This window comes from Agelaius tricolor, unplaced genomic scaffold (genome assembly GCF_023055355.1).
Source record: "Agelaius tricolor isolate 1412-34295 unplaced genomic scaffold, bAgeTri1.0.p SCAF_1, whole genome shotgun sequence".
NCBI lineage: Eukaryota > Metazoa > Chordata > Aves > Passeriformes > Icteridae > Agelaius > Agelaius tricolor.
In genome coordinates this window covers 32,709,669-32,736,128 of record NW_027269261.1, presented here as the reverse complement: position 1 = coordinate 32,736,128, position 26,460 = coordinate 32,709,669, and the positions used below count along the sequence as shown (strand labels likewise).

Below are 26,460 nucleotides of genomic sequence, written 5' to 3'. Positions count from 1 at the left end.
GAGCGGGGAACAAAAATGAATGAGCTTGCCAGGAAGCAAACATCCACAGCAACTGCTCAGTTTCCTTCTCTCACTTTGGTATAGAGCTCATTTTGATCTTTCCTGTTCAGGCTCACAGACAGGAGAGTGTCACTGTCTCTCCCCAAAGTGCCTCTTTTCCAAATTGTGGCTGGAAATGAGTTGAGGGTTATGTGGACATCTCCCATTCCCAAGGATGAGCCAATGTCCTTAGGGATGCTCATCCTGGTCAGAGGAGCACTGCTTGCTGCTAGGCTCCTGAGGACAGCTTGGGTGGATAAAAACAAAACCAACACCAAACCAAGTGGAAGTTTAAAACCAGAAAACCTGACTTGACTTAACACTTGGCTGGATGAGACTGGCTTTTATATTTGCCTGTCAGTTACTCCGTGTGTACATGTCTCGCACATGGGTTTAGTCTCTCTGTAGATACATTGTTCAGGTGATTCATACCAGAGCTGTGAAGTTGTGATGATGACTGTGTTTTTAAGCTATCAAATCCAATATTATAATTTCTTTCTTCTCTGAATTGAGTGTAAAGATTTCATTTTAAAACAAGAAAATAAGAAAACCAAATAAAATATGTTAAATCAGATTTTTGTCAAGTATTTCCTCAAAAAATGTGAAGGTTCATTCATTTTTCAAAACTGTACTGTAGCTTTCTCTTTCTTTTTTTTTTTTTTGCAAAGCGTTGACCTTTTCCTTATAATGAATTAAACAACAATTTTATATCTTAATTCAGACCTACTTCTTCTCCTCTTTATTTCACAGGATGAAGTGGCTCACACTCTTACAGAAAGCAGAGTATTGAAAAACACCAGACACCCTTTTTTAACAGTAAGTATTGAGAACTAGTTTGAAGTGCATTAGTAGGTAATATTTAACATCCATTATGAATGTATTTTACAAATTTTGAATTCTTTCTCATAGTGATTTGTAAACAATCAGTAGCTATCTGGTGCTTATGATATCCTTTATCAGGCTATGTAATTAAGAATTCAGAAATAAAATTTCTAATAAATTTGTAAAGCTTTACTCTAAAGCTTACTGAAAAGAAATTTAATTGTAGAAATGTGTAGCCATTGTTCAATTTTTTGCAGTTTTTGTATATGAGCACTTCTAAAATAAACATTATTTTCATTGAATTTCACAGTTTCACAGAAGTGTAAATATTTTTACTAAGAAAATTTAATTAAAAATTCAGTAAAACAATAAAATAACTTTTTTATTTGTTCAAAATAAGTAGCTTACAGAGCCACACAACTCAAACTCCACTACCTTTTCTTCTTATGGCTAATATTTAATAGAAGGGAAAGACAGAAAAGATGAAAATTTTGAGACTCATGAAAAATTACAATTAATTGATTTAACTTTACAGGTGACTTTTTCTGTAGAAGCAGTTCTGATACCTCTTGTTCGAGAATATATTAAAATATATTTCCCTATATTTCAAAATATAATGAGCATGCTTTTTGAGCCAGGGATTTTCTTTTTTTTTTTTTAATTAAAATTTTAAAGTGTAGCATGAAAGCTTTCCTATTTAGAAAAACTTAACTTTTTTGGAAAGCAGAGGATTGCATTTACATTGGCAGGCCAAAATATCCTTGGAAATTCAGTAAAGATAAAAGAGGTCCTGTAATGTTTCTTGAAGTAGAGTGTAATGGTAAGCAAGAGCAGGGGTACCTCCCATCAAAAAATACAACAATGGTACTGCACATGATACAAGTGGTATCTTCTTATCTTTCTGTTATTCTTCAGCAAGTTTTGTATTGAGATATGCAGTTTAGTCACATATAGTTCTACTGCATTTCCTTTCTTTTAGGCCAAGTCCTCAGCTGTAGATTTTCTGTGGTATCATTGATAAGTCAACATTGATAAATCAAAATTTTTAATTAAGATCATAACATCTGTTGCAACTTTAAAATTATATGGAAATTAATATATTAATTTGGCACTTAGCATTCTTAACATTACATAATATGAAACTAGAAAGTCCTTGCTTTGGAAATGAAAGCATGCTGGATGTTAAGATGACTTTTAAAATTTCATTTGGGAGAAATGAAAAAAAATATAATAATCTCTCTCTTCATGGGCACTGTGGAAATGGACATCATAAAGTACAGTCAGTGTAATAGCTGGTACTGTATGAAATTGTGTGTTTTAGTACCCATTTAATACTTTCTGTAATAAGCATGATGTTTTCATATCGTTGGACATGTAGCAGAGATGAAGAAACACTTGAAAGTTTCTGTGTTAATTCATCTCAAGCTCCAGATAAAGTTACACTTTTAATTACTCATAAGGTTCTTGCCAAATCAGAATTTTCTACTTAGAAAGATAAAATTTTGTTACAGTTTAAGTACAAGACATTGGGTTAGTATAAGATGATAATTGGTTTGATTTTGCTGTTTTCTTTTCAAGTCCTTGAAATATTCCTTCCAGACAAAGGATCGTTTGTGTTTTGTGATGGAGTATGTTAATGGAGGAGAGGTAAGTTTAAGAAAATGTTCTGCACTTGTAACAGGAAGGCTGTCTTTGGATTACACCTTTAAGGTTATATCTTTTCCTTGCCTTTTTGCTTTCTAGTATCATTAAAGGGCTTTTGTAAAAATATTGAACTGTTTTATTTTAAAAAAAAGTTGACATATTCTTATAACTTTTCTGTCAAAACTATTTCCTCTTCTGGAACAATTCGACTTCTGTATAGTGAGAGATAATTTAATCCTAGAGAACTAATTACATATACTTGCTTATTGTTCTTTTTATTTAGGCATTCTATAGCATGTTCTGGCATGAAACAGTCATAATACAGTGTAAACAAGCAAAAATTATATTGATGAGTGTTACTTTTGTCCTAATACAAAATCTGTGCTCTCTTTGCTGTAACTATTGCAAGTATCTATTGGAAATGAGTGGAGCATTCATGTTTCTCATTGCTTGTCTCCATTTGCTGGGTACTCTGGAAATTTCAACTGAAGCACTGAACTTCTTAGAGTGTTGTTAGCTTTGAAGCCATTGCTGTCCTCCAGCTGCTTACTAAAGAATGAAATATCAAAAATGATACCCAGCAAATGGAATTAGAGAACTGCAATCAAAGAAGAAGGCTTTTATCTACCTTTTAGATGCTGTTTGCTATTCAGGCTGTGTCTCGTTCCAGCATCAACTGAGGGATTTTCCTTATTTTGTCAACTATATGCTTCATGATAATGTTAAAGGACTATGTGTTTCCACTAGGAGTTTTTTTTTAATTAAAAAACCTTTTTCATTCAGAATTTGCTGTGGCATGATACGTAATGCTTTGCATTATGTTTTAGCTGCCTTCTCCTGCAATAAAACTGCTTAGCTACAATCCCAATGCGTGCAGCCCATTGGATCCCAGCTTGTCCTTGGCCATCCTCTACCAGCCATGCCTAAATATGGTGCTATAGGGTTGTCACATGGGAGGATGGCTTGTTTAACTCAATGTATAAACCCAATTTGCACATCAAAGGAGTTGAACCAGATCCAAAAATCTCCCTCGGAAGTAAAGGGATAACAGCCTTCTCTTGGACACTCAGCTGGCTTATCTGACATTGAATTTACATCACCAATATTAAGTCAGTGCTGTCTGCAATAAATTTTAAGTATTGTCTTATAAACTAACTAATTCTTCATGGTTTTCCTCTGTGTAAGATCTTAATGCATTTCTGTAATCTTTGGGGAGACTGTTTGAAAGTTGAATTTAGCTATTTGTCTTTTTTTCCATCCTGTTTGAATGCAGAGCAGAGCCCACAAAAGGATGTTTTCAACTCCTTTCTTATGGCCGAGGATGCTCTGGCTGCATTTTGGTCAATTGTAGTTTGGTCAATTGCATTTCTCTGCATTTCTCTGCAACTTTGTGGCTACAGCTGCAAGTGTTGTGTGTCATGGGTTTGTGGGTGGCAGCCTGCCTTTGCTTTGTGCATTGCAATTGCAATGTACTCGTGCCAGGATTGGGTTACTTTCTTCCAGGTGTGGTGCTGCTGGTTGTCAGTGTTGCTCATGTACTTTGCTGATGGTTCTCTAGTTCAACGAAGCTAACTCTGAAGTCTTGCCACAGTGGGAAAAAATGGCCTTTTGGGAGTAGGCAGTATTCTTTGAGGAAACTCTCTTGATTTGCCCACATGCTTCTCTTTGACTAGAGATCTGGAGTAGCAAGTTGGACAGACTGTCTTTTTTTAATAGGAAAGTCTTTAATCTTACCAAATTTTCTTGTGAATTTCAGACTTTAGTCAGTGTCTTCCAAAAAATACAGAGGATTTCATATTTGTAAAAACAGCCTTATTATTAACTCAGAGTAAGTTGCTCAAAGTTTAGCCAGCATTTTAGCTTATATGATACACAGACTTTTTTCTTTTGCTTCTTCTATCTACTATTCTGTTTGTGTTTCAAGGAAGTTACATTTCCCTATATATTCTGACTGTTCAAGGTGTTGAAAATTCATCTTTTAATTATTTCCTTCCATTGGAAAATTGACTGTAGATGTACTGTGTTGCTTTTGATTCTCTCCAGTGCTGTGCTACCTTCAATGTGTTTCTGTTTAAAATTCCTTTTGATCACATATTTCTTTTTAGGTAAACTGTTGCGCCTGAATCAGTTTGTTGGGAATTTTCATGGATTGTGTCTTTCAGGAGCACTATTATCCAGGCAGTTCTCCTCATGAAGGAGTTCTTGGAAGTTTGTATAAATATTCTTGTCTCCTACTCAGGTGAAAGCAATAAAGTGCCACCATTTAGGCTTCTGCCCTAGAACAGTAATAAAAACTGTGGTCAGCAATAGGAGCCTTTGCTTCCTCTTTCTATAGCTAGAAAAGAAAACAGTCAAGGAAGGGGACACAGAACTTCATACTGGAGGAGAAGTAGTTGTGTTAAATGACTGTAAGCAAGAATCCTTTATATCTATTAAAAATCTAGATCCACAGTGAAGTTAACATCCCCCTACAATAGTAACAATTTATCTTTGCCTTACCTTGCCTATGTAACTTCAAGCTGGTTGAGTTTAGTTAAGAAGAGAACATGTTACACTGAAAATGCAACTGCATCAGTTTTGCTGGTCTATGTGTGTGCTCTTTTACAGTGTGCAAAGCATTACAGTAAAATCCTCTGGATTCTAGTAAAAAAAAAACCCAGCATATTTGTATTTGAATATACTAAAGAAAACCATTAGAGGATTTTTTTTTCCAGATTATTCAGATGGAGATATTGAATATGTTTTCCTTATACTGAGAACATTTTTCCTGCTGAATGCATGATCTTGAAATAATTGTTGTGGGCCAAAAGCTGAATTTTGTCTTCATTTGGTTTTGCTTTTAGACTCCATGGGTGAAATGTTTACCAAATTACCAATGTCTATTGATCATAGCCTGTGTTGCAGTGTATAGCTAGAGGGATGCATCTGCCACTGTGATTACTTTTCAATACCTTTGTTGTACTGAAGAAATTATGTTAAAGTAGCATTAAGAAATTGAAATTAGATTTCAAGTAAACAAATATTCATCTGGCTTTGCTGAGTTCACCATGTGGCTCTTTATTTTTGGGGAATACTTTTGGAGTGTATGTTTCCCAGTTTTTATTTCCAGTATTTTGCTTTAAAGGTTGAAAATGTTTTAGAAATTAAATCTATTACGTACATTACTCTGCAGAGTACCCTGATTCAGCTGACTAATAAGTAGATTAACTTCCTCACTCTGCATTTATGGATAATTCCAGATTTTGTACTTTGTAATAAATTTAATTGGTAATTATGTGTATAATAAAATTAGACCCTCAAATTTCTTCAGATGCTTCTCTACATAAGAATTCTGAATCTCTGTTCCTCTTGGCATTTTTGTTGCACAGCTCTTACTTCAATTCATTAGGCAGGGGAGAACTAAATGGCTTGTTGTAATTGAACAAGTGCTATTACTGTCTAGGAAAAAAAAAGAAAAAGACAGAGGATTTACAACCTACTTAACAAAAAAATAAGTAAATAAGAGAATGTTCCTTAGCCTTAAATTATGATAGTCCATGGTGAAGGTACTATATTTCTTGGGGTATAGCATGTGCCAAGAAGCAGTACAAAGTCTGAAACAATACATAAATAATTTGAAATTTCAAGGTTGCTACTGCAAGTGCTTTGCAAAATCAACACTCAAATATAAAATGCAGGGCTGAACAAACCCAGTACACAGCAGCAAGAGCCAGACATTCAACTTACAACATGCTAAGTAGGTCACTAGTGTGTGTACAGCTTTAACATATCAATTGATACAAGGTTGTGTCTTTTATATATTTGGCATAGTTGGATTTGCAGCTGAATATACTTCTATGTTTGATCTTTCTTTAAATTTTTCCATTAAGTTTTTTTATTAGGAAAAACCCCACGACAGCGTTGTTGTTCAGTTTTTAAAGGCATAGCGAGAAATTTGGAGCTCCAGTCTTCACTGTAACAATAGCACCCTCGTGTATGCCATCAAAAATGTTATGTGCAAAATGGCTTTCTTTGTGCCAAAGCTATTTCTATTGCAATTCCAGTGATTTTACAGCACATATTTAATAACTGTAGGTCAATAAATAGTGAAAATGTTGGAAACCTTTTTTTAACCTTCCATCACATTTCTTCTTTTCCTTCTTTGACTTAATAAATATAATCTTCCTGTTCTGACAGTTGTAAATAGAACACAGTGGCAGAATTATTCTGAAATAGTGAACCAGCTAATTAATTAGCTGAAAATTATGCTGTAATCCCCCTGTAATCTCCCTGCTTTCCCTATTATAATTTTAGAATCTGCTTAATATCTTTAGCATATATCTGAGTGTATGAATGTGCTTTTAATGTGCATTTTTTATATCTAAATGTACATTCTTCATTCAAAACTAGCAAGTATGGTTTGGTGACAGCTCTGTTAGGTGCTATAATAATGTGAGGAAGAGTGACTGTGGTGTCACATATACATTAAAATAAGCTGACTCAGAAGCTCACAGTTTCTTTGACAAACACAACTGCTGTTAGTTGTTTCTAGCTGGTCATTTTACTTTGAAGTTGGTGTTTTTAATTAATATCAATGCTCTTGTTGGAAATAAACACTAAAGAAAGTTATTTTTTGTATGTTGTCAGGCTGGCAACTTTTAGATTCAGATTTGGGACACTTTAAATGGAAACTAAAACAAAAATGTTGGTGACAAGTATCCTGAAGTTTTAGAATTTTCTTAGGCTACTGTTCAGCTACTGGATTAGTCTCTTTCAAACAGAAAATTCCAAGAGTTGTTTGGAATAGATATGAAATGTAGGACTAACTGGGAGTTACAAATTTTCAGAGTGTGTTGATCTGTATTTTTAATTACTTTTAATCCATCAAAACAAAAAGCACTCTTAAAAATGAGTAGCACTAGCTTATTATTTATGAGAAACCACAAAACAGACATAAAGGCATAAATTGCGTAAATTTTGTGTTTTGCTTTATGTGAATGAAATTCACCTTAGCAGTATTTGTTTTCTATTTAAATACTACAGCAATGTGTGGAAAGGACCACACAAATTGGGAGATGTTCTTTTTCCCAGTTTGGTGATGCATGAGGCCTTTCAGGAAGTCAGACTTGGTTGCTTGGTGTGGGTGGGTCTTGTGGTTGCACTGACCACTGGGCAGCCATGGGTACAGAGGGCAAGCCACAGCAGAGAGGGTCCTGTCCCACCAGGGACTGGTGCCTAAAGAGGTGAGCAACAGGAGCAACAGACACACCTGCAAAATAAAGATCCTCCTTGTCATGCAGGATTGCCTTTTTTGTACAGGGTGCCTTGAGCACTGGAAAAGAAGTTGAATGGGGAATCCAGATACAATGAACAAAATTTTAAATATTTTCTTTATATCATAGTGCAGTTTCTGTATCCTGTGAAGTCTCTGCTTATACTTATATATGCTGCCAAAAGGTTCAGTTTACTGGGAATGTTGTTTAGGCTAAGACAAAAGTGATACACCTATTATGAATTACAATTATCAGGAAAGAAATTGACTTCTAGTTCATAGCAGTGACTTTTTAATTGTGTTTTGAAAAGTCACAGAATTCTCAAGGTTTGAAGGAACCTGGAAGATTATTTAGTCCAACCACCAATGATCAATGATCCAACTACCATAATCACCCCTAAACCCTGTCCCCAAGTGCCACATCCAGAAGCCCACCCACTGAAAATAGCTGCAGTAATTCCTACACTGTTCTGTGCCTTGTGGATAGTGTAGATTTTCTAAAGGCATAAAGTAGGATGTGATAAAGACAGATTAAGCACATCATTGGCTTTTTTTTTACTGGTTTGCTTTTGGGTAATTTTTAACCTACCTTGTCATTTCACAGTTCTCATCTACTTGATACTTCAAACAGTGAAAAAAAACCACCCAAGCCTGCATGCATAGCTGTTGTGGATTTCACTGTCTAAGTTTAATTTATAAATGATAACATTTTTTATTTCTGTTTTGTTGATTGTTAGCTCCTGTGGTGAAGCCAAAAACATTGTAACATGGCCAGTCTGGTCTTAAGGAGAAATATACTCACTAATCTTTGCTTGAGGAATTACCCAAACTTGCTTTCAACAGTAATTAAAACTCACCACTTCAGAAAACATTTGAATTGAACAGCTAAAATATGCTTTTTTAGATGTTGTTCCAGGTTCTGAGGGTGGTGTTTTATCCATTAAGATACCGACAACCTTACAGAGATTTATCTTACACTTTTTCATTGCAGCTGAAATTACTGGCAATACATAATGACTATTATTTTTTGCTGAAAGACTTTAAAGTGCCTGCAAAGTGCTGTTACTTAAAAAGTATTAAAGAAGAGACAGAACACTCAAACCAACATTTACATTGTAGCAAAGAAACACACTAAATACATGGATTTGTTTTTATAAGCCCTCACCGTTGTTGATTTGCTTTTTCTAGTGACTGCTACTTCTAGCATGTGAATATATGGTTTGTAAAATGCCAGTTCCCTGCTCAATCCAAGTCTATTGAAGAGCCAGACCTTTTTCAGTTCAAAGAAAAGTTACTAGAGCACTGAAAAACATGAGGCAGAACCAAAATCTGTACATTTTAGTGATATTTCTCAGTAGCTTAAAGCAACAATCTGAGGAAGTAGCAGAGGGAGAAGTACAGAATGATGCTCTTGCATACTTTTACTCTTTTTTTTTTTTTTTCCTCTGGTAACTGAAGGTTAAATGAGTAGCAAGCAGAATGCCTTAAACAAGATTGGTATATTGATTAAAACGCTGATTTAACAGCTCGCTTTCTCCCTTTGGAAACCTGGAAAAGATAAGCCAGCTGCTGTCTAAGAGTGCTGAGTGTCCACTGAGAGTACACTATCTATCATCACAATATGGTGATGAGAGGTGTTTTATGTTTGTGTTAATTTCCCCCACTAAATCAGTAATTATTACAATCCTGTCCCTGCTGTTTACCCTGCAGCTGTTTTTCCATTTGTCGAGAGAGCGGGTGTTCTCAGAGGACCGCACACGCTTCTATGGTGCAGAAATTGTCTCTGCCCTGGACTATCTGCATTCTGGGAAGATTGTGTACCGTGATCTCAAGGTAAAAAAAGAAAGGGAAAAAAGTAATCAAATTTTTGTTTTTGCAGAGGCTATGGGGACAAACACAAAGTAATTATAAAGTTGCACTATTCAGAGTTAATGGAGAAAAAAATCTGTGTTCAGTTTTAAGTTCTGTGTGTGCTGGAGGAAGTTGTTTGATGTAGTAATCTCTAGATGGGTACATTCCCTCACTTTATTTTGATTATGAAATGAAACAGGGTACTGTAGTGGCAACCCTTGAAGGAGATTTAAACTTCTGATCCTCATCCTCCCTACTCCCTGCTCTGTTACTCATAACTTAACTTAGATTTCAGCACAAATCTCAAATACAATTCTCAATGTCCCGAAACAAGGGAAGTGGTGAATTGGGACGATGTGACTGGCTTCTTTTTATCTCAGCAACCAGGTGTTTCTGTATGCATTGGAAACATTTAAGAGGATTCAGAATACTTCAATAGAAAAAGAATTTATTTCAGCATTGATTTAAAAATTATTTTGTTTCTTGTGTCTTGGGAAAGTTTCCTGGTTTTGGAATGTAGTTTGTTTTAGATTTGCCAGCGTATACAGTTGCCAAGTACTCTGTTACACACTATGACTATGTTATGTGGAAAAATAACCTCTGTTTTCAACAGGAACATTTTCTAACTTGTCTAAGAGGAACCTCTGAATTCCATGATGAGACAGTTTTATTTCTGTGTCAAGCCTTTAATTTTAATTTCATATACAGGAATTGTGCTTTCCTGTTGTATATGCAGAGTAGGGGAATTAATTCATGCAATCCTTTGTACAGAAACCCAGGAGAAGGAGGCAATGGTAGGCAAGTTCTGCTCAGGGAGGCAAACAGAAAAAAAAATACTGGGCTACCTGTTTGTAGCAGAATCTGTTGTAACAATGTGAAATGCTGTGAAATGCTGTGAAAATACAGAATTGTCTGGTCAAGGAATGATAGGTGATCGTTTTTAATTTAAATTCTAAATAATAAAGAAAGAGGAGTTTGACATCATTATTCTTCTATTTTTCATGTTGTCTACTTTGCATTTTCTTTGTAACATAGTTAGACTCAACAGGAAATCTATACTTTTGATAATATTTCAGGCTTTATGCAGACTTAGAATGACAGGGCTATGATTGTTCTATGCTAGCATTTTCACTACATGCCTTATAATTAGTAAAAAACCAAACCATTTTCTGTTGAGAAAAGTTGCTCAGAATGTTTTCTTTGGTTTCAGTTCTATCTGTATTTTGAGTACAGCTAATTGAAACCTTTTTGGAAAGTGATAGTAGCCATTATTCTGATGCTTTCACATTTCAAAGCAAGGATCATATATTTAAAAAGCAGTGCAAAGCATAGGGAGGTGTAAATTCACAATTTAAGAAGTGTCCTTTGCAAGTAGACAAGGAGGAATTTACCTCAGGGGTGTTTTTGTCAGTAGCTGCCCTATCCCAAATTCTGTCTATTATTGAAAAGGTTCTGGAAGTTGGAGGTATTTTAAGGATTTATGGATACAGGCTGTTTCATGACAGTATAGAAAGTAAAAGGTGTCTTGATCAGTGGCTGTCATGATAGACCAAAGGAAACCTCTGAAGTCATTGACCTGGGATTTACTATTGTAAACTGTATTTAAGTATTAACTAATTGTGTAACTCCTGTGGCAGTAAACACTGTTACATGCTGTAATATGGTAGATGCTGTATTTTTTTAAATTACAAAATAATTACATTCTTTTGCAAAGAATAACTCTTTTTTTTTACAAAATTGATGTAATGCATCGATCTGTCCTGTTAAGAAATACTAAGGGAATATTTTTCTCCCCAACACACAGTTAGAAAATCTAATGTTGGATAAAGATGGACACATAAAAATTACAGATTTTGGACTTTGCAAAGAAGGAATCACAGATGCAGCAACTATGAAAACATTCTGTGGTACTCCAGAATACCTGGCACCTGAGGTATGATTTAGAATATTTTCTTATAATACTGTATAAAATGTTTCTTTTCCATTTAATTTTAGACTGACAGTCTGCCTGATTAATACTCTATAGCTTTTATTCAGAATGGAATGTGCTGCTATTCTTTGTGGTGGTTGTATATATATTGGTACTCTGCTTCTTAGTGTTTAAAAAGGCCTCTAACGTGCATTTTCCTTCTTATGTTTGCCTTTCTCTGTTAAAGTTTTTATCTTCCAATGATTTCTTCAAAAATAATCTTCCATCTGTCTGTCACTTGGAACATATGATCCTGCTTAACTGAGCTGTATAACTAGCATTTATATAGCCTCAGTGGAGGCGAGGGGGAATAGGAAGGTACTGAGTTGAGTTTGATGGGTTTTATCTGAATTCCCCGGTTGCAGGGAGAGGGAGTTGAAATTTTAGATATTTCTGCTAAAAGCAGTTGAGTGTGTCAACCCCAAAACTGGTGAGGTGGTCACTAAAACTGTCTGTTTCCTAGTATGTGAGCAGAAGTGGCATCCCAGAGTATGCCTCCCCATCTTTCCCATTAGCTGGCACTCAGAGTGCCAAGCATCGCACTCCTTAGGAATTGATAAAAAGATGGACATGAAGACATTGCTTTGGTTCCCCTTGCAGGAACTTTGATTGGAGCTCTGGTTTGGCCCCTTGAGAGTCTGTTGTGGAAGCTCAAATTATCCACATGATCTGCTCCAGTATTATTAGTGCTGCCAGCTCTGCCACTGGTGCCTGCTGAGAAAAGGCAAGGGGAGCAGCACCAAGATTGTGTTTTGGCCCTGCCTGGCTTCAGTCAACAGTTCTGATTGTGCTGCTCAGAAATGTCACTCTGCCTCTCCTCAGGGGCTGCCAAATACAGCTCCAGTACCGATATGAAAGACAGCCTAATTTTTACTTAATGCTAAGGATTCTGTGGATGCTGAATTAGCCCTTATTTCCACTCTTGTCAGCATTCAAGATTTCTAATTGACATAGCGCACACCTCATACTGAGATAACTTTCTAGTCAGGGGAAAAGATTTTAAAAGGCCCTTCAGTTCTACTGTGTCGTTGAAGAAAGTTTTAGAGAGTTTTCAGGGACATTTCCCACCTCTGACAGCAACTCTGCACTACAATAAAAGTCTTGTTACTACATATTGCCTTTGAAGAACAACCTGCCTTAGTTTGAAGGGTGGAGGCTCTGATTAGACATAGGTCTTTATTCTCTTACTTTCAGCAGCACTGAATCCTGAGTAGCAGCCACAAGCCCTGGAGCCTGTTTCAACAATTTTGATTGCAATTAATTTTTTATTCTAAACCGTGAAATTCAGGAATGTCAAACAAACAGGTACACATCATCTTCTGGATAGTGCTATCTGGAAATTAAGATTTTAGGATGGCTAGGTATGTGGGTTTGAGTCTTTCTAAATCTCTCAAAGTCCCTTTCAGTTTGCAATCACAGAGGAAATTGAAACTGCTAATACTTGGCTGTAAGTCAATATGATAGGTAGAGTTACTGAATCCATTTGGGATGATAGCAAGATATTTTGATATGTTCTTTCTCCAACAGTAAAGGAAACATCAGTATTTTTAGGAGCCACTAACTTTCTCTTCATACATCTGGTACTATCATCCTTGACTCATTTGAAAATGTGCTAGCTGTCTTTCATCAAACTTGGTTTTAGACACTCAGCACAAGTTACTTGATCCGGTTTGCTTTTCTATTCTCTAGCAGCCCCACTTCTCTGCTCTACCTCCCATTATGAGTGGTTTTGGAGACCTTCCCTGTAAAAATCTGTCTTGAAGGAAATTGATTCTTCATTAACCTTGGGAACAAGGGACCTCATTCCCTTTTCCCTGAGAGATAAAGGGTTTTGAGCAAGCAACTTAGACAGGTTACTGATGTGGCATGAGAAGACTCAACAATTTTAGGAGGATAGCTGCTCGCCTGAGACAATTGTATCTATTTTTACCAGGGCACTTGATTGATAAAGGGACCCTCAGGAACCTGGGTCCTCCAGTCTGTTTGTGGGCTTGCTTCAGAGAACCAATGCTCAAAAATCACTTCTCTTTGCAGTTCAGGCCACAGAAATAATTTTCAGGTGCCAAAGATTTACTACCTTGTGGCAAACTTCAGAGCATGAGAGCCTGATGTTACAACTGGACTTTAATCTTGTTACCACACTGAATTCCTGCCTGTCTATCCCAAGACAAATGGCAGCATATACTTATGTTTTGCCTGGTCATGGTAAGTTTAAAGGCAGCTTTAGAGGCAAGATACTAATTCTCCAATTATATGCAGAAATCTATTCATCACCTGCCCTTTTAATAATATCTTTGCATCCTTTTTTTTTTTCATCTGTGTCAGCTGTGATGGATGCATCCCTTCTTCAGGTTTTCAGTTCAGTTTCCCATATACTTTCTGGCTGCTGATAGAGACCACTAGAACAGTGGGCTGTGTAACACACAGGGGCAGCCTGGGACTGCTGCCCACCACCCCAGGAGACAGCTGACCAGGAATATTGCACTGATGGGAATCTGTACCCAGCTTCAAAACAGACTTAATTTTTTTTTTTTTGTAGTAATTGTGGTTTCAGTTACAAACTTGGTTTTCCCAATGCCTTTTGCACCATTGTTTGAGGCATAGAGTCCTGCTCACTATTCCATCTTTTGCAAAAACTAGGTTGCAGGTGCTTCCAACAGTAGGAGAGGGAAGCAGCTAAGACAGATGAAGGTGTATTTCCTCCTTGCATGACAGTCTTTCAGGTGAAGGTATCTTTGTGGATTGATACAGAGTTATTACCCAGGGCAATTTCAGAATTACTCTTGATCAGTAAATAAGCCTACCTGTTGCTGCATTTTCCTCACAGACCTTCTCTTTCTGAGATCAAAGTAGTCCTTCTGACCCTCTGTTTAAAAGACTTTCATCTCACATTGATAGGGTCTGACCTCTCATATAGGACCTGACACTGACTGTATAGATAATTAGGAGATGCAGAAAAATGCCCCTGTCCATGCAGAGGTCAAATGGATGATGTGCCACAGAAAAAAACTGTAATGAACTTGCCAGGTTAGAGTCAATTTGCCTCTGTGGAGATGGAATTCTGGACCATCACTGATTTATCATTTGTGGAACCTATATGGAAGTTAATGTGTACCTTCACCACACACTGAGCTCTTCAGGGTATGAAGGGCATCTGGCTAAGGGGTCCATAGTGCATCTCTGTCTCCTAGCCCTTCCCTGTTATCCAACACCAGTTTTCTATGGTCTAAGGGAAATTAAAATAGCATTGACTGTGTTCATCTTGCATCACTATGTGCTGAGCATAAAATACAGTAGGGATATGAACACATCCTCTAGGAAGAAAATACTTGCCACTGCCAAATAGCAGGGCTTATATTTGTTAACAGTACAGATGTACATTTGTCACACTTATTGAAGAATGAGCAAGTAACTTTTTGTTTGTGAAATTTTATAGTTTTTTGAGAATAATTTGATTTTATAGCAGTGAAATTACCCTTATCATCTGCTGTAGAACTAACACAAGCCTAATTTTTTCTGTGTGCTTAAGTGTAGTGGTAATAATTAATAGTTCCCTTGGCTGTAAGAATTTATGGCATTCCCCATTTGAAAAGTATAAAATACATTACAACTTATCACTTAGCAGTTTCTCATGACAAAGAGACTCTTTCTTAAAAGTCTGTTTCCATTCTCATCCTTCAAAGTAAGCTGTCACATTAGGGATCATTGTAATGTCAGGAAATTTTTGTAGATCCAATGAGAAAAAGATGAATTGTGATCTCATTTAGGTAACACAGATGAATGCTTGATTTTTTTTTTTTTTTCCAAAAAATGCTTCTTTTGCAGTTTTGGAGTGGCAAAGGCAAGACAGGACCACATGTCAGTATCACTTGCGTAAAAAAGAAAGAATAAAACTGAGGAAAGTACTTGTAAATATACTTGTGAATCTTTTATAAGCAGTTTGGATTTTGATAGTTTTCAGTTGACTGTCAAGGATTAGACCTGCTAATAAAGATACAGACTGCCTTCAATAGAACATTCAGGAAATGAAGCTACTTGGGCAGAGAAGTAAGATTTCTTTGGGGTCTGATAATTTATAAGGATGTTTCCTTCGATGAGGTAACGGTTTATGGATTTCTGTATTTCAGTTCAAGTTCCTAGGACTAAGTGCACACTCTTTGTTATAGGAGAGCAGTCAAATGTGGTAATAAGTTTTGGTGTCATGGGAGAGACAAGCTTTAAATACCAGAAATTACTTTTTAAGTTTTAAGTCTTTCTAATAACAGAAGAGAAGTTGGTTTGACTCTGAACAAGTCTGTAAGGGACTTCATGGATGCCTTTCAAATGACTCTTAAAAGGAGAGCATCTTGTAGATGATCAATGATGTGTAGGTTTATTCTAATAACAGGGAAAATGGAAGGATATCATTATGTATTATTGGCATAAAAATACAGATTAGGTGGATGAATATATATAAAAATGGTTCATATGTACAGATTACATGGATGCATTCCTATAAGAACAGTTGCATTTTATTTAAAAAAGCAAACTATTTCTGTATAGTTTGTGCAGTTACAGTCACTCAAGGGTATGTGACAATGAACAAGAAAGGAGCAGATTCATAGCCTTTACCCCTAGACAGAAGATGTGCATGTCCTGTAACTAAAATAAGACCAGTGAGGATCAAGGAAATACTAAGATCAATTATACAATGCTTATTTGGCCAGTATTTTTCAGTGATTGTTCTTCTAAAAATGGGAGTGAGAGAGAGATCAGTTATTTCCCTGAGTTTTATCTCAGAGGAGTGAAGGATAGAATTTTTATCAAGAGGCAGCTGCTGTCTCTCCTCACACTGCACCTAATTTCTTACTTACAGCTGTTCCTCTTAGAAAGAATGTGGCTTTGAAATAATCTAGAACCTGGCTATCAAAGTTCAGTGACTGAATTTCAGCAAGGGAAAGCAGGCAAACTCAAACTTTTCCATGTTTTCAGGAATTGAAGTGAATTTTCTAAGACTGTTGTGGTGTATACAGATAATAAGAAGCTGACAATAGAGTCAGAAAAAGCATTTTGTCACTTGTGCAGCTAAACATTTATTTTTGTTCTTTTAACACTTGCTTGGATTGGATCAGGATATTTGCCAAAGGCAGTCTGATAATATTTTGGAGTGAGGCTGTGATGATCTACCACATAACTTGTCTGATATGAGATGAAACTTAGTGCTGTGTGTGTGGGCAGAGGGGGAACTACTGAAATGTGCTGAGACAGGCTGACAACAGGGATGGATGTGGCAGGTTTTGCAGGCATTATGACAAAGCATTGTTCTTAACAGGGATTTTAATGCAGATAGAAGTTGCAATGCAGTGTTAAAGAAGAGCTCCTTGAAGTGCACTTGTTTGCAAACAGCTTGAGGAAAGCAGTCAGCACTGTGGGTAAATTGAGGCAGGCCAGTTGAGAGAGATCAGCCAAGGTGAGGATGTTAAACTTCAGCTCACTCTACTACAGAGAAAATTAATTTGCATGGATAGTACAGCTGGAGCCTCTTTCCCCTCTTTCCCTTCTTTCCCTTCTTTCCCTTTTTTTCTCTTTTTCTTCCTCTTCCCCCTTTTCCCCTTCTCTTATGTGGTAAAGAATTAGAGTACACTGAAGGAGGATAGTAAGGGAAGATAATAGGAGGGAAAGGAAATGACTGAAATGAATGTAATGATGTCACAGGTAGATTAGATAGATCAGAAAACACAGATTAGAGATTAGAATATTTTTCTTTTGGGGAAAAATGTGATTTTGGGCAGGAAAGAGTTTGGACTAAAGATGATTGTTACTTTATTTATCTTTTCTAAGTAGGAACTGATAAGGTATGTTGCAGGGAGACACAAATGGCAGGAGGAATTAATGAACAACTTGAAACTGAAGAGAATCTTACTGAGGAGTTGTTTGGTTAGGAATATAGAGGAACTGAAAAACAGAATAATTTTGTCATGACTTATGCGATTTCCTTTTAGTCTCCTTGTCTGTCCAATTTCATTTGAATTTGAAAATAATTGAGGCATCAAAGTAATGTGCCTTTTGAAGTTCTATGCAACTTTTTATAAATAGTAGGTATGTGCCATTTTTTCCCACCTCTAGAACTAGTGGATGGAAAAGGGAGTTTGTGGAGATGGCATAAATTAAGGGAAGGCTGCTGTTAAGGTGTTGCATGGATATGGATTCACAAGGTTTTAAGACAGGTGTGAACTTCTAAGACTTGGAGAAAAAGAGCTGGTGGAAAAGAAGTTTTGTGTTGAGCTCAATTTTCCATTGTGCTTTAGAGGGCAAGTTCTCACTCATATTTTGTTACCTCTGGTAAGCACTCATGGAAGATTGATTGTTAGGGTTTGTCTAGGGAAAGGGGCAGTTCTTGTTTTTATTGTGCTTCTTTTTATTTGGTTCACTTTCTTTAATGTTAACTCTTTCTTTAGAGGAGGGATAATGAGACACTCTACCAAATTGTCTGCATTGATAAAAACATACTGGTGTTCTGGTTCATATGGTTTTGCTGAAGACCTGATAGGCCTGTAGTGGTGCTACTCTAAAAAGATGGAAAAAATTTCTGTATGAAATTCTCATAAAGTAAGGTTAATGCATTTTTAGAGGACTGGAGGCAAGTTTGTTTCTCCAACTTTAATCTTGTTTTGTTCTTTTCCTGTGAAAACTCTACTGGGAAGTACAAGTAGAAATGCTGTGCTGTGGCATGATAGAGTCCTGGAAAAAGACACCTCCAACATTCAGCTTTTGTGCCATGATGGCATTTTCCAATTACTCTTCACCTAAAGCTAGAAGCAGTATCTGCTGCACAGTTAAGGAATTGCATTGTATTTCTGTGCATTTCTACCCTTGGCTTAGTGTCTTTGCTTCTCCAGGCATTTTCTGTGAGATTTCTTCCACCCTTGTAAATCTGAGAGTCCTTTATCCTTGTCCTGTGGTAGCTTGGAGAGAAGACTCAGGCTGTGCCTGTCCAGAAGTAGACTGCTTGCAGCATCTTATCCTGTGCCTCAGGCAACATTGTGCAGACAGACTCAGTCAAGAGGGATGTGTGAACTCGTGTGGATATATTTCTGGGTTTTGTTCCTCCCTTTCAATACAATCTTTTTAGTGCTGAGCTAATTATGTAGTCTCAGTTTTACTGTTGAGTTAGAGTACCTGATCAACTTTCCAACTGTAAAACAGTTTGAAAATCAAATGTAGCTTACATGCAAGACCCAACAAAATTAGAAGTGTTAAGTACGTTTTGGCAGTTCACTTTTATTATGCCCAGTCCTCAAATGTACCAGCAGACAATCATCTGAATGTTAGTTATTTTTCACATGCTTATGTGATCACACAAAAAGTACATGCTAAAAAGAAGCAGATGGTGACAGATGGGGAAGGTTGAATAAGGTGGTTTTGGAAACCTAGAAAAATGCACTTCTGTAATAGTGTAAAAATAAAAATTCTTTGATCGCCAAGTTAGAATGAACAAAATTGAGAGCCCTCCCCACCACCCCCCAAGAAAAAAACTCAATCCAAAACTTTACTGATAAAAAGAAATGGAACCTGTGAGTGTTCAATATATATTTAGCAAAGTATGTCGTATAGTGTTGTTTTGTCCAAGGATAGAACATTAATTTTTATCAGCCAGAGACTTAGAAAGGTGGTAGTTTTATTCTTTCTTTCTTTTAAAATGATGAATTCAAATCAATTGTGTTCCATGCTCAAAGAATGCTGTCAAAAAGGTCATTCTTTATAATAATACATTGGCAGTGTTGCAAGTTATGATAATATTTTTCTTCTGATGTCACAAAAAGCTTTTAACCCTCTTATTGTAATCATAAATAAATTGCATGTGTAATGAGAATATCTGTAGGACCAGAGCTGATTTGTCACAGGCAGCATTACCTCTTTCTCATACAAGCAAATGTAAAGCTAAGTAAATAGAGAAGGTCTAATCAACAACAAATGAATCATCTTTTGTGTGGACCCCATCTAAGGATGTGCCTTACTATGAGGGTTCAAGGTTTGCTTATTCATTTGCATTAATTTAACGAAATCTCAACATTTGTATCTATTGAGTTATATAAAAAAATTAAAGTTTCTTTTAAAAAAATTCAATTATGAAATTTATTTTATTCAATAAAATAATAAAGTCTCTAACCTGATGAATATTAATTGCCAAGTCTTCTACCAACACTGATGAAATAATTATTTTTTGTTTTTGTATTTCAGTAGGTGTTTGTCTTAACTTACAGTATGAGGTGTTACTGTTTCCTGGTGAGGCAGAATGCTCTGCTTAAAAACCAAAAAGCCTCAACTTCTAATAACCTGTTCTGGTATTCTTGAAAGTACAGTTAGTTTGCTCAGTACCTGAACAGTGTAGTTATGCTGTTGTGTTTTGCTTAACTGATTTTTCTTTTGGCTTCAGAAGGATAGTTGAAATTTATTTTCTCTATGTTTACTTAGATGCTTCATGCATAATCTGATTCTTAGCAGAGGCACAATAGAATTTATTTTACCTGTGGAAGAGTTGTTTAGTGTTGGCTTGTGCTCTTGAACAGCTGTCTGTTGTATATTTGGCAACATTTTGTTTCTGGGTGAGGACCAGTGAAGGGGGGAGAGGAGGAATAGCAGCTATGCTTGAAAATATTTTCCCTTCTGATTTATGGGAGGTTCACAATAAGGAATTTTCTCTTTACACTAGAGTTCCAAGCCTCAGATTATTTTTTTACATTGTGAGGAAATGAAAATGCAAGAAGTTGTTTTACCTTGAAGTGCTCGCATCTCATGAAAATTCAAATTTGGTCTTTTTTTTCGGTTTGGTTATCGCTTATCATGTTTTAGTGTCCCACATTCTGTCATCTTACGATCCTAAGTCATCAAAAATGCTGGTGACTTGAATTTCAGCACTTTTGTCAGCTTGGTATTGCCAGTGGGCCCTTGAAATGGAAATGATGAAAGGTAGACAAGGCAGGGTATCCAGAGCAGAACATCATTTATTGGCAATAACTGTTACCACGATCAAAAACCTGGGGAGCATTTAGATGAGAGTAGGAAAGCATTGCTTTGTTACACAGACAGAAGAATTGCTGCAACATCAGATAAATTAGCACAAAAATTAGACTTTCTCCTGGAAGCAGACAACCAATAATGTAATAAGAATTTGCGTTTTCATGCTACCTGGGTAATCTCACCAGTCACAAAAATCAGTTGTCCACATGCAGTATCAGACTTCTCAAGGGAAAAGATGTAAAAATATGCAAAAATAATGAAACAAACAGAATACTAGGAAAGAAGTTAGCTCAACACTGCCTGTAAACAAACTTTTGTATTCAAACCAGAACTTTAAGCAGAGAGCAATTTTCTAATAAAATACATTTTTTTGGTAAAAAAGAAGCAAAGACTGTCTCAATAACATTGCTTAAAATTTTTTCATTAATTTTCATTTAATCAATAGAAACCTTATTTCCATCTCAGCAAAAGCCTTTAGTTTTTCTGAGAATAAAGAGGCATAAACAAAAGCTGAACAAGTGCCTTTTAACATCAGTAAATATTCAAAGTAATTTCAGCAAGAAAGAGCAACTAGAAAGACATATCACAGTATTATCATTCTTTATTACTTCTTACATGTCTTGCATCTTATGGCAGTGTATGTTTTAGAGACTATTGCTAGTGCAGTGATAATTAATACAGATATGAGCAGGTCTGCAGATTTTCCTCTAATGGTGGAGTGGGTAGAGTTGTGAGAGACGAGTGCCATCTTTTTGTAGACTGAAATAATATTTTCCTTTTATTTCCTGGCCTCCTATGAAAGGTTTGTTTTGAGGGGTCTTTTTAATGTGATGTGGTTGTTTTCTTGGTTTTTTTTTTCCCCTAGTGTTACCATTGGTTTCTTACAGCCCTTGTTAGAATACTCCTTTTCATGTGCAGTAACTTAACTACTTTTTTCTTTTATTTTCTTATTTTCTAATTTTGAATTCTACTGAAATCTGTCTCTTTTAGGAGGTTAAGTGCATTAATTAGTATTGCATGCTCTTTACCCTAGGAAGCTTTGCCTAATTCACATTTATACCAGAATATGCTACTTCTGATACAGCATGTGTGCCAGCAAATAAAATTCGGTTTGCTGTGTCTTTTTTAGGGGTACATAAGAAAAAGCGAGGTGAGATGGGCAAAATTTCAAATATGAAAGTGTAAGAGGAAGATAGTTTACATTTGGGCCAGAAGTAAAAAAAAAAGTGCAAACTAGATACAAAATGGAGAAAAACTACCTGCAAAAATTAAAACATTGAAAAATCTCAGCTATTTTCCAGGGTATCTATAACCTTGACATTTTGTCTTTTCAGTTGTGTATAACAAAAGGAGTAAACATTCATTTAAGTGTTTTTTTCACTATTGATGCAGCAACACTTCACTTTTCATACTAAGATACAGTTATAGTAACTGAATTGTATAATTTTTGGTGAACAAACCCTTCTGCAGGATGCATTTTCATATATCTGGGTAAAAGTCTGTGTCTATAAAGACCTGTACATTACCTTTCTTTGTTAGTCTTAGATTGTAAACTTTCTCATTGTTACCACAATGAGATAGAAAGTTCTAGCAAATGGACTTCCTAACTTCTGTTGAAGAATACGTGGGTGAGTATTTGTTAACAGACCAACAACTATAGCAATAAAAATGTGTGAAGGGTTACCAGGAATGCTTAGGGAACATAAACTCCACCTGAACTGTAAGGTTAATTGAAAACAGTTTTCCCCCCTTAAATTAACAGTACATTGGTGTATCAAAGTTCTCAGTTTTCTTTCACAACATAGGTGAAGACAGTTTGTTTAGATGTTTAAATATTTTCCCATCTGTTCTGTCAAAATTATTGATTGAGCAACAAGTTACTTCTAATGTCTATCTAAAGGTCTATATCTAATAGATTAGGAGAAACATTGATAGGTCAAAAATGTAATGGCTTTTCCAGTAGGTTGCCTTGATTACCTAGCTCAAAGTATGAGTCCAATATTTTGATATTGTTCTTCTAGAGATAAAACCCAATGCAGACAACCCTTTGTATAGGATTGACAATGAATTTTACAAAGGCTTTCATGCTCAAGGTGACTGCAAACACACTGTCTGTGTTTGCAGAGTCCAGAAGTTACAGCAACTAATTACCAGTTAGAGGTGTGTGGGAAATACAGCTCTGGATGGTGTGAATTTCTTCTGTACAGCCAAAAATCTTCCAGACGCTGCTCATCAGGGATGCTGTATCTCAAGAAAATGCAATAAAGACAGGATTAAGGGATTTTCTACATTGAGCTCAGTTTGTCTGAAGTAGTCACACCTCACTCAGTGTTCTGTGATTAGTAAAGTATAGGAGAATTCTAGTTTCCACCTAGGTCAAGTGGAAGTACATGACTGGTCACAGACTTCACCTGTTATACTGCTGGCTCACCTTCCAAAAAATTTATTTTCACAGGAACTTGTAAAAGCATTGTGTATGTATTAACTTCTCTTTGACATTCAGTTGTCTGCTTCCTATATCTCTGCCCCAATCCCTTGTAAACAGGAGTTTGCAGATGTGTCTCAAGCTGTTGCTTCAAAAAAACCTTTCACCTCTTAGCTACTGAAGCAATAAAGATAATAAAAGATATATTTTCACTGGTTTTCACCACAAAATTAAATGGACATCAAATTATGTGGACTCTGTGTTAGGCTCTTAAAGGAGTGAGATGCATAAAGCAAAGGACCTGGAGATGTGTTGACTAATAAACCTAAAGATTAAAATCTACAGCCACTGGTGAAATAAAGGAAGAAGTAATTTCTGTGAGTTTTGTTTTCTGGGAAAGAGAAAACTTCCAGTGGTAGTAACAATCTTTTTTTCAAGTACAAGACAGTGCACTTCTCAGCATTGGGGTACGATAGATAAGGTAGTGCATTTTTTGGGCAATAAATGTAAATACACGAGTATTTTTCTTCATTGATCTGTAATTATTTGCCAAAAAAAAAGAATTATTATGTGTAAGGGGAAAACGTTATTGAATTATCGTGATCTTAACAGTTGTGCAGAGTGTTTGTGTTGTCTTAATCATCACAAAGGCAAAGGTTGGTCTGTGAACTGAACTGTTCATTTTGTACATAGGGCTTTACAGGCTGCTCTGTGTACAAAGCACTGTCCCATTTTATACTTGGTCACTGCCAGAGATACTCTCCAGAAACCCCAAGGTGTGCAGGGACAGTGGAATCACTACAGAATACTTTGTTTTGCCTTGTTTACTGCTATCTCAGTAAATTGAAAAAAAAAAATTAAATTTGAATTGTGGCGTTTTGAGCACAATACAAATGAAAATTTTAAGGTGAATAAATAGCTCTCTCTTAGCTGAAGCTCTAAGGTTGCCCAAAGCCTCTAAAAGATCCATAAAAGCACTTAAGTACCTGCAAATGCCTGGCAGCTGATGCCTGGCTAATGTTTCTTGCTTGTTAGAAAGTGTGTGTATTACTTAACCTTTTGCATATTTATATAAGAAGAGAAAATACAAACTTCAGTGGCACCTCTGCAGCTGTTTTTAAAAAGCACCTGTATGAACCCAGGCTGTGTCCTTGCTCTGCAGGTGTAGGTGTGAGATAGAGGAGCTACAATGCCTGTGAAACTGTACTGCTTTCAGTGCAGCAATGAGTTTGTGCCCTCTTTGGAACCCTGTTATACTGCTGGAGGGCTTTAGAGAAATGCAGCTTGGGAAGAGAAGCAGGGCCTCAATCTTCACCCTAAGTGAGCACAGCTGTTACAGCTGTCTGTGTGTGCAGGGAAAACTGGCAGAGGCTCTGTAACTTCTGTGCCAGTGTAACTTTGGGGTACAGATTGGCAAGCATTTCTTTCTGCAGCAATGCCACACCTGATGCTGCCCATGTTCTCACTTGTGCTACTGCAACTGTTCACATGGCAATTGAGTGGCTTAGGGCAGAAAACTTGATTCAGGTGAAAAATAATCTAGGGTGAAACCTTTTCCCCATTTATTTTCTAATGTCTGATGTAGTGTGTTGCATAGTTTTGACAAGGTAAGGGAAGCTGTGGTGAGAGAAGAGAAACAAGAGCCTGGATTAGGCTGGCACAGCCTCTGAAAGAGCCAGTTGTTGAACTAAAGCTCTGAAAACAACTGGAGTAAGATTTCCCCAAGTTGTAAAAATGATGGCAATTTTTTATTTCCCATGATCTGTGGTATCATCCAGACTGAACTGCAGTCAGTCCACCTGCTTTGCTCAGTGATGGGAAGTCACCTGGGTACAGTGATTATGTCAGGAGTGGATGACTGTAAATGTTATCCACACACTGATGTCACATTGTGCTGAAGCTCTTGTCTCCTAAGACCTCTCCTAGATCTTGGCTTGGATTTTGGCACCCCATGTATGTGAGGAGGATGAAGGAAGGGAAATCGTAAATTTCAATGATCTGATTATTTAAACAAATTTTGTGGAAGAAAACAAGTAAGTCCATCTTTACTGTGTGGAAACACACCTGACTTGAGTATGTAGTCAGTGTAGGTGCTCTTTTTGAGCTCGTGAGTTCTGTGTGACCCTGGTGTTGTACTGCCAGGAAATATCAATTGCTTTACAGCAGGTACAGGGTGGTTGACTCTGTGCCCTCTACAATGGTTTTGGTGGGCCTGCTGCCTGTCCTGCTGTGACCATGAAGGGATTGGGTTGTTAGTGCAGGGCATTTGCTTAAAGATAGGTTTGAGGGTCCTTATAGCAAGGGACAAGCATTGGCTAGTGGTGGAGGCAGCTCTTAAGGGCAGCACACAGAGTCCAAGATCAAATTATCCATGGTATCTGTGTCTGGCTAGGTGCTTAGCCTGGTACCCCATATATACAAGATATCCCACAGCTACTGGAGAGACAGCAGGATCACTCCTCACAACCAAAGGAGACTTTTCTAAAAGCAGGATCTACTTCATGGTGGGCAAAAGATTGACTTGTTTGTAGGTACAAAGACTGCAGCTACATGTTATGTTCATTTTAGCACTGAGTTGAAACTTTCTTGACCTATGTTCAGTGTGATTAAAACCAAATCCCTCAAATCCAAGAACTGTTTGGAAAGGATTCTGTAATGCTAGGGCAGTGTGGACAGACATGTTCTCATGCCTGCCCTAACATTTGCTTGTAGGAGCTGCTGGACTCCAGCACTTCACTTATTTTGATTTGATACAGTCTACAAAACCTGTTTCTAAACACCATGAAGATTAGAAATTTCTTAAGGGAAATAATTATGCATCTTCCTTGTGAATGCATTATGCACAATTTTATTACATTTATATTAAAATTAGTTGAGATGTATTTTGCTTTATTTACACTATTTTCAGGCTGTTTTGCTTTTGCCTAAATGAAACCATTTTGATGCTCTTGCTTGTCTGGCTGGCTGTAAACCAGGTATTTAAACAAAAATAAAGAGTTGCCAGTTTTGCCAGCTGGGGATGAGAACCCGGCTGGTGATATGTGGGTTTGGGAGGCAGTTAATCCAGCTTTTATGCTTTTTTATGATTTTATGTAAAAAGAGGTTAAAAATCACATTTGGCTCTTTCTTTGTACCACTGCTTTGTTGCTGTTGTGGGAATGCAGCAAAAGGTTGTTCATACTTTTTATTATTATTAGGTAAAGTCCTGCATAAATTACGTAAAGCTGCAAATACAATTTGCTCAAGCTATTGGCCATGTGATTTGCCTTGTTCAGAGAATAATATGTTTTATTTTCCTGTTGCCTTCTTTTATAAACCACACATGCAAACCACACCTCAGCTTACTCATGAAAAGAATCTACCACTGTCTCACAATTTTATGTGTTTTGCTAGCTTCCAAAGAAAAGACTAACTGTTCAGATGAGAAAAACAGTAACAGTGCTAATAGCTATAGCAGAA

The 26,460-nt window shown here is 36.6% G+C and overlaps 1 protein-coding gene across 2 annotated transcripts in view; it reads left to right on the top strand.

The window, feature by feature from the left end:
* The window catches only part of AKT3 (AKT serine/threonine kinase 3), a 152,441-nt gene that overhangs the window by 102,191 nt on the left and 23,790 nt on the right, over positions 1–26,460 (top strand). For both annotated transcript variants that reach the window (XM_071429005.1, XM_071428995.1), the window contains exons 7-10: positions 790–855; positions 2,440–2,508; positions 9,467–9,589; positions 11,412–11,540. In XM_071429005.1, coding sequence (XP_071285106.1) covers positions 790–855; positions 2,440–2,508; positions 9,467–9,589; positions 11,412–11,540 — 387 coding nt within the window. The remainder of the gene's footprint in view (positions 1–789; positions 856–2,439; positions 2,509–9,466; positions 9,590–11,411; positions 11,541–26,460) is intronic.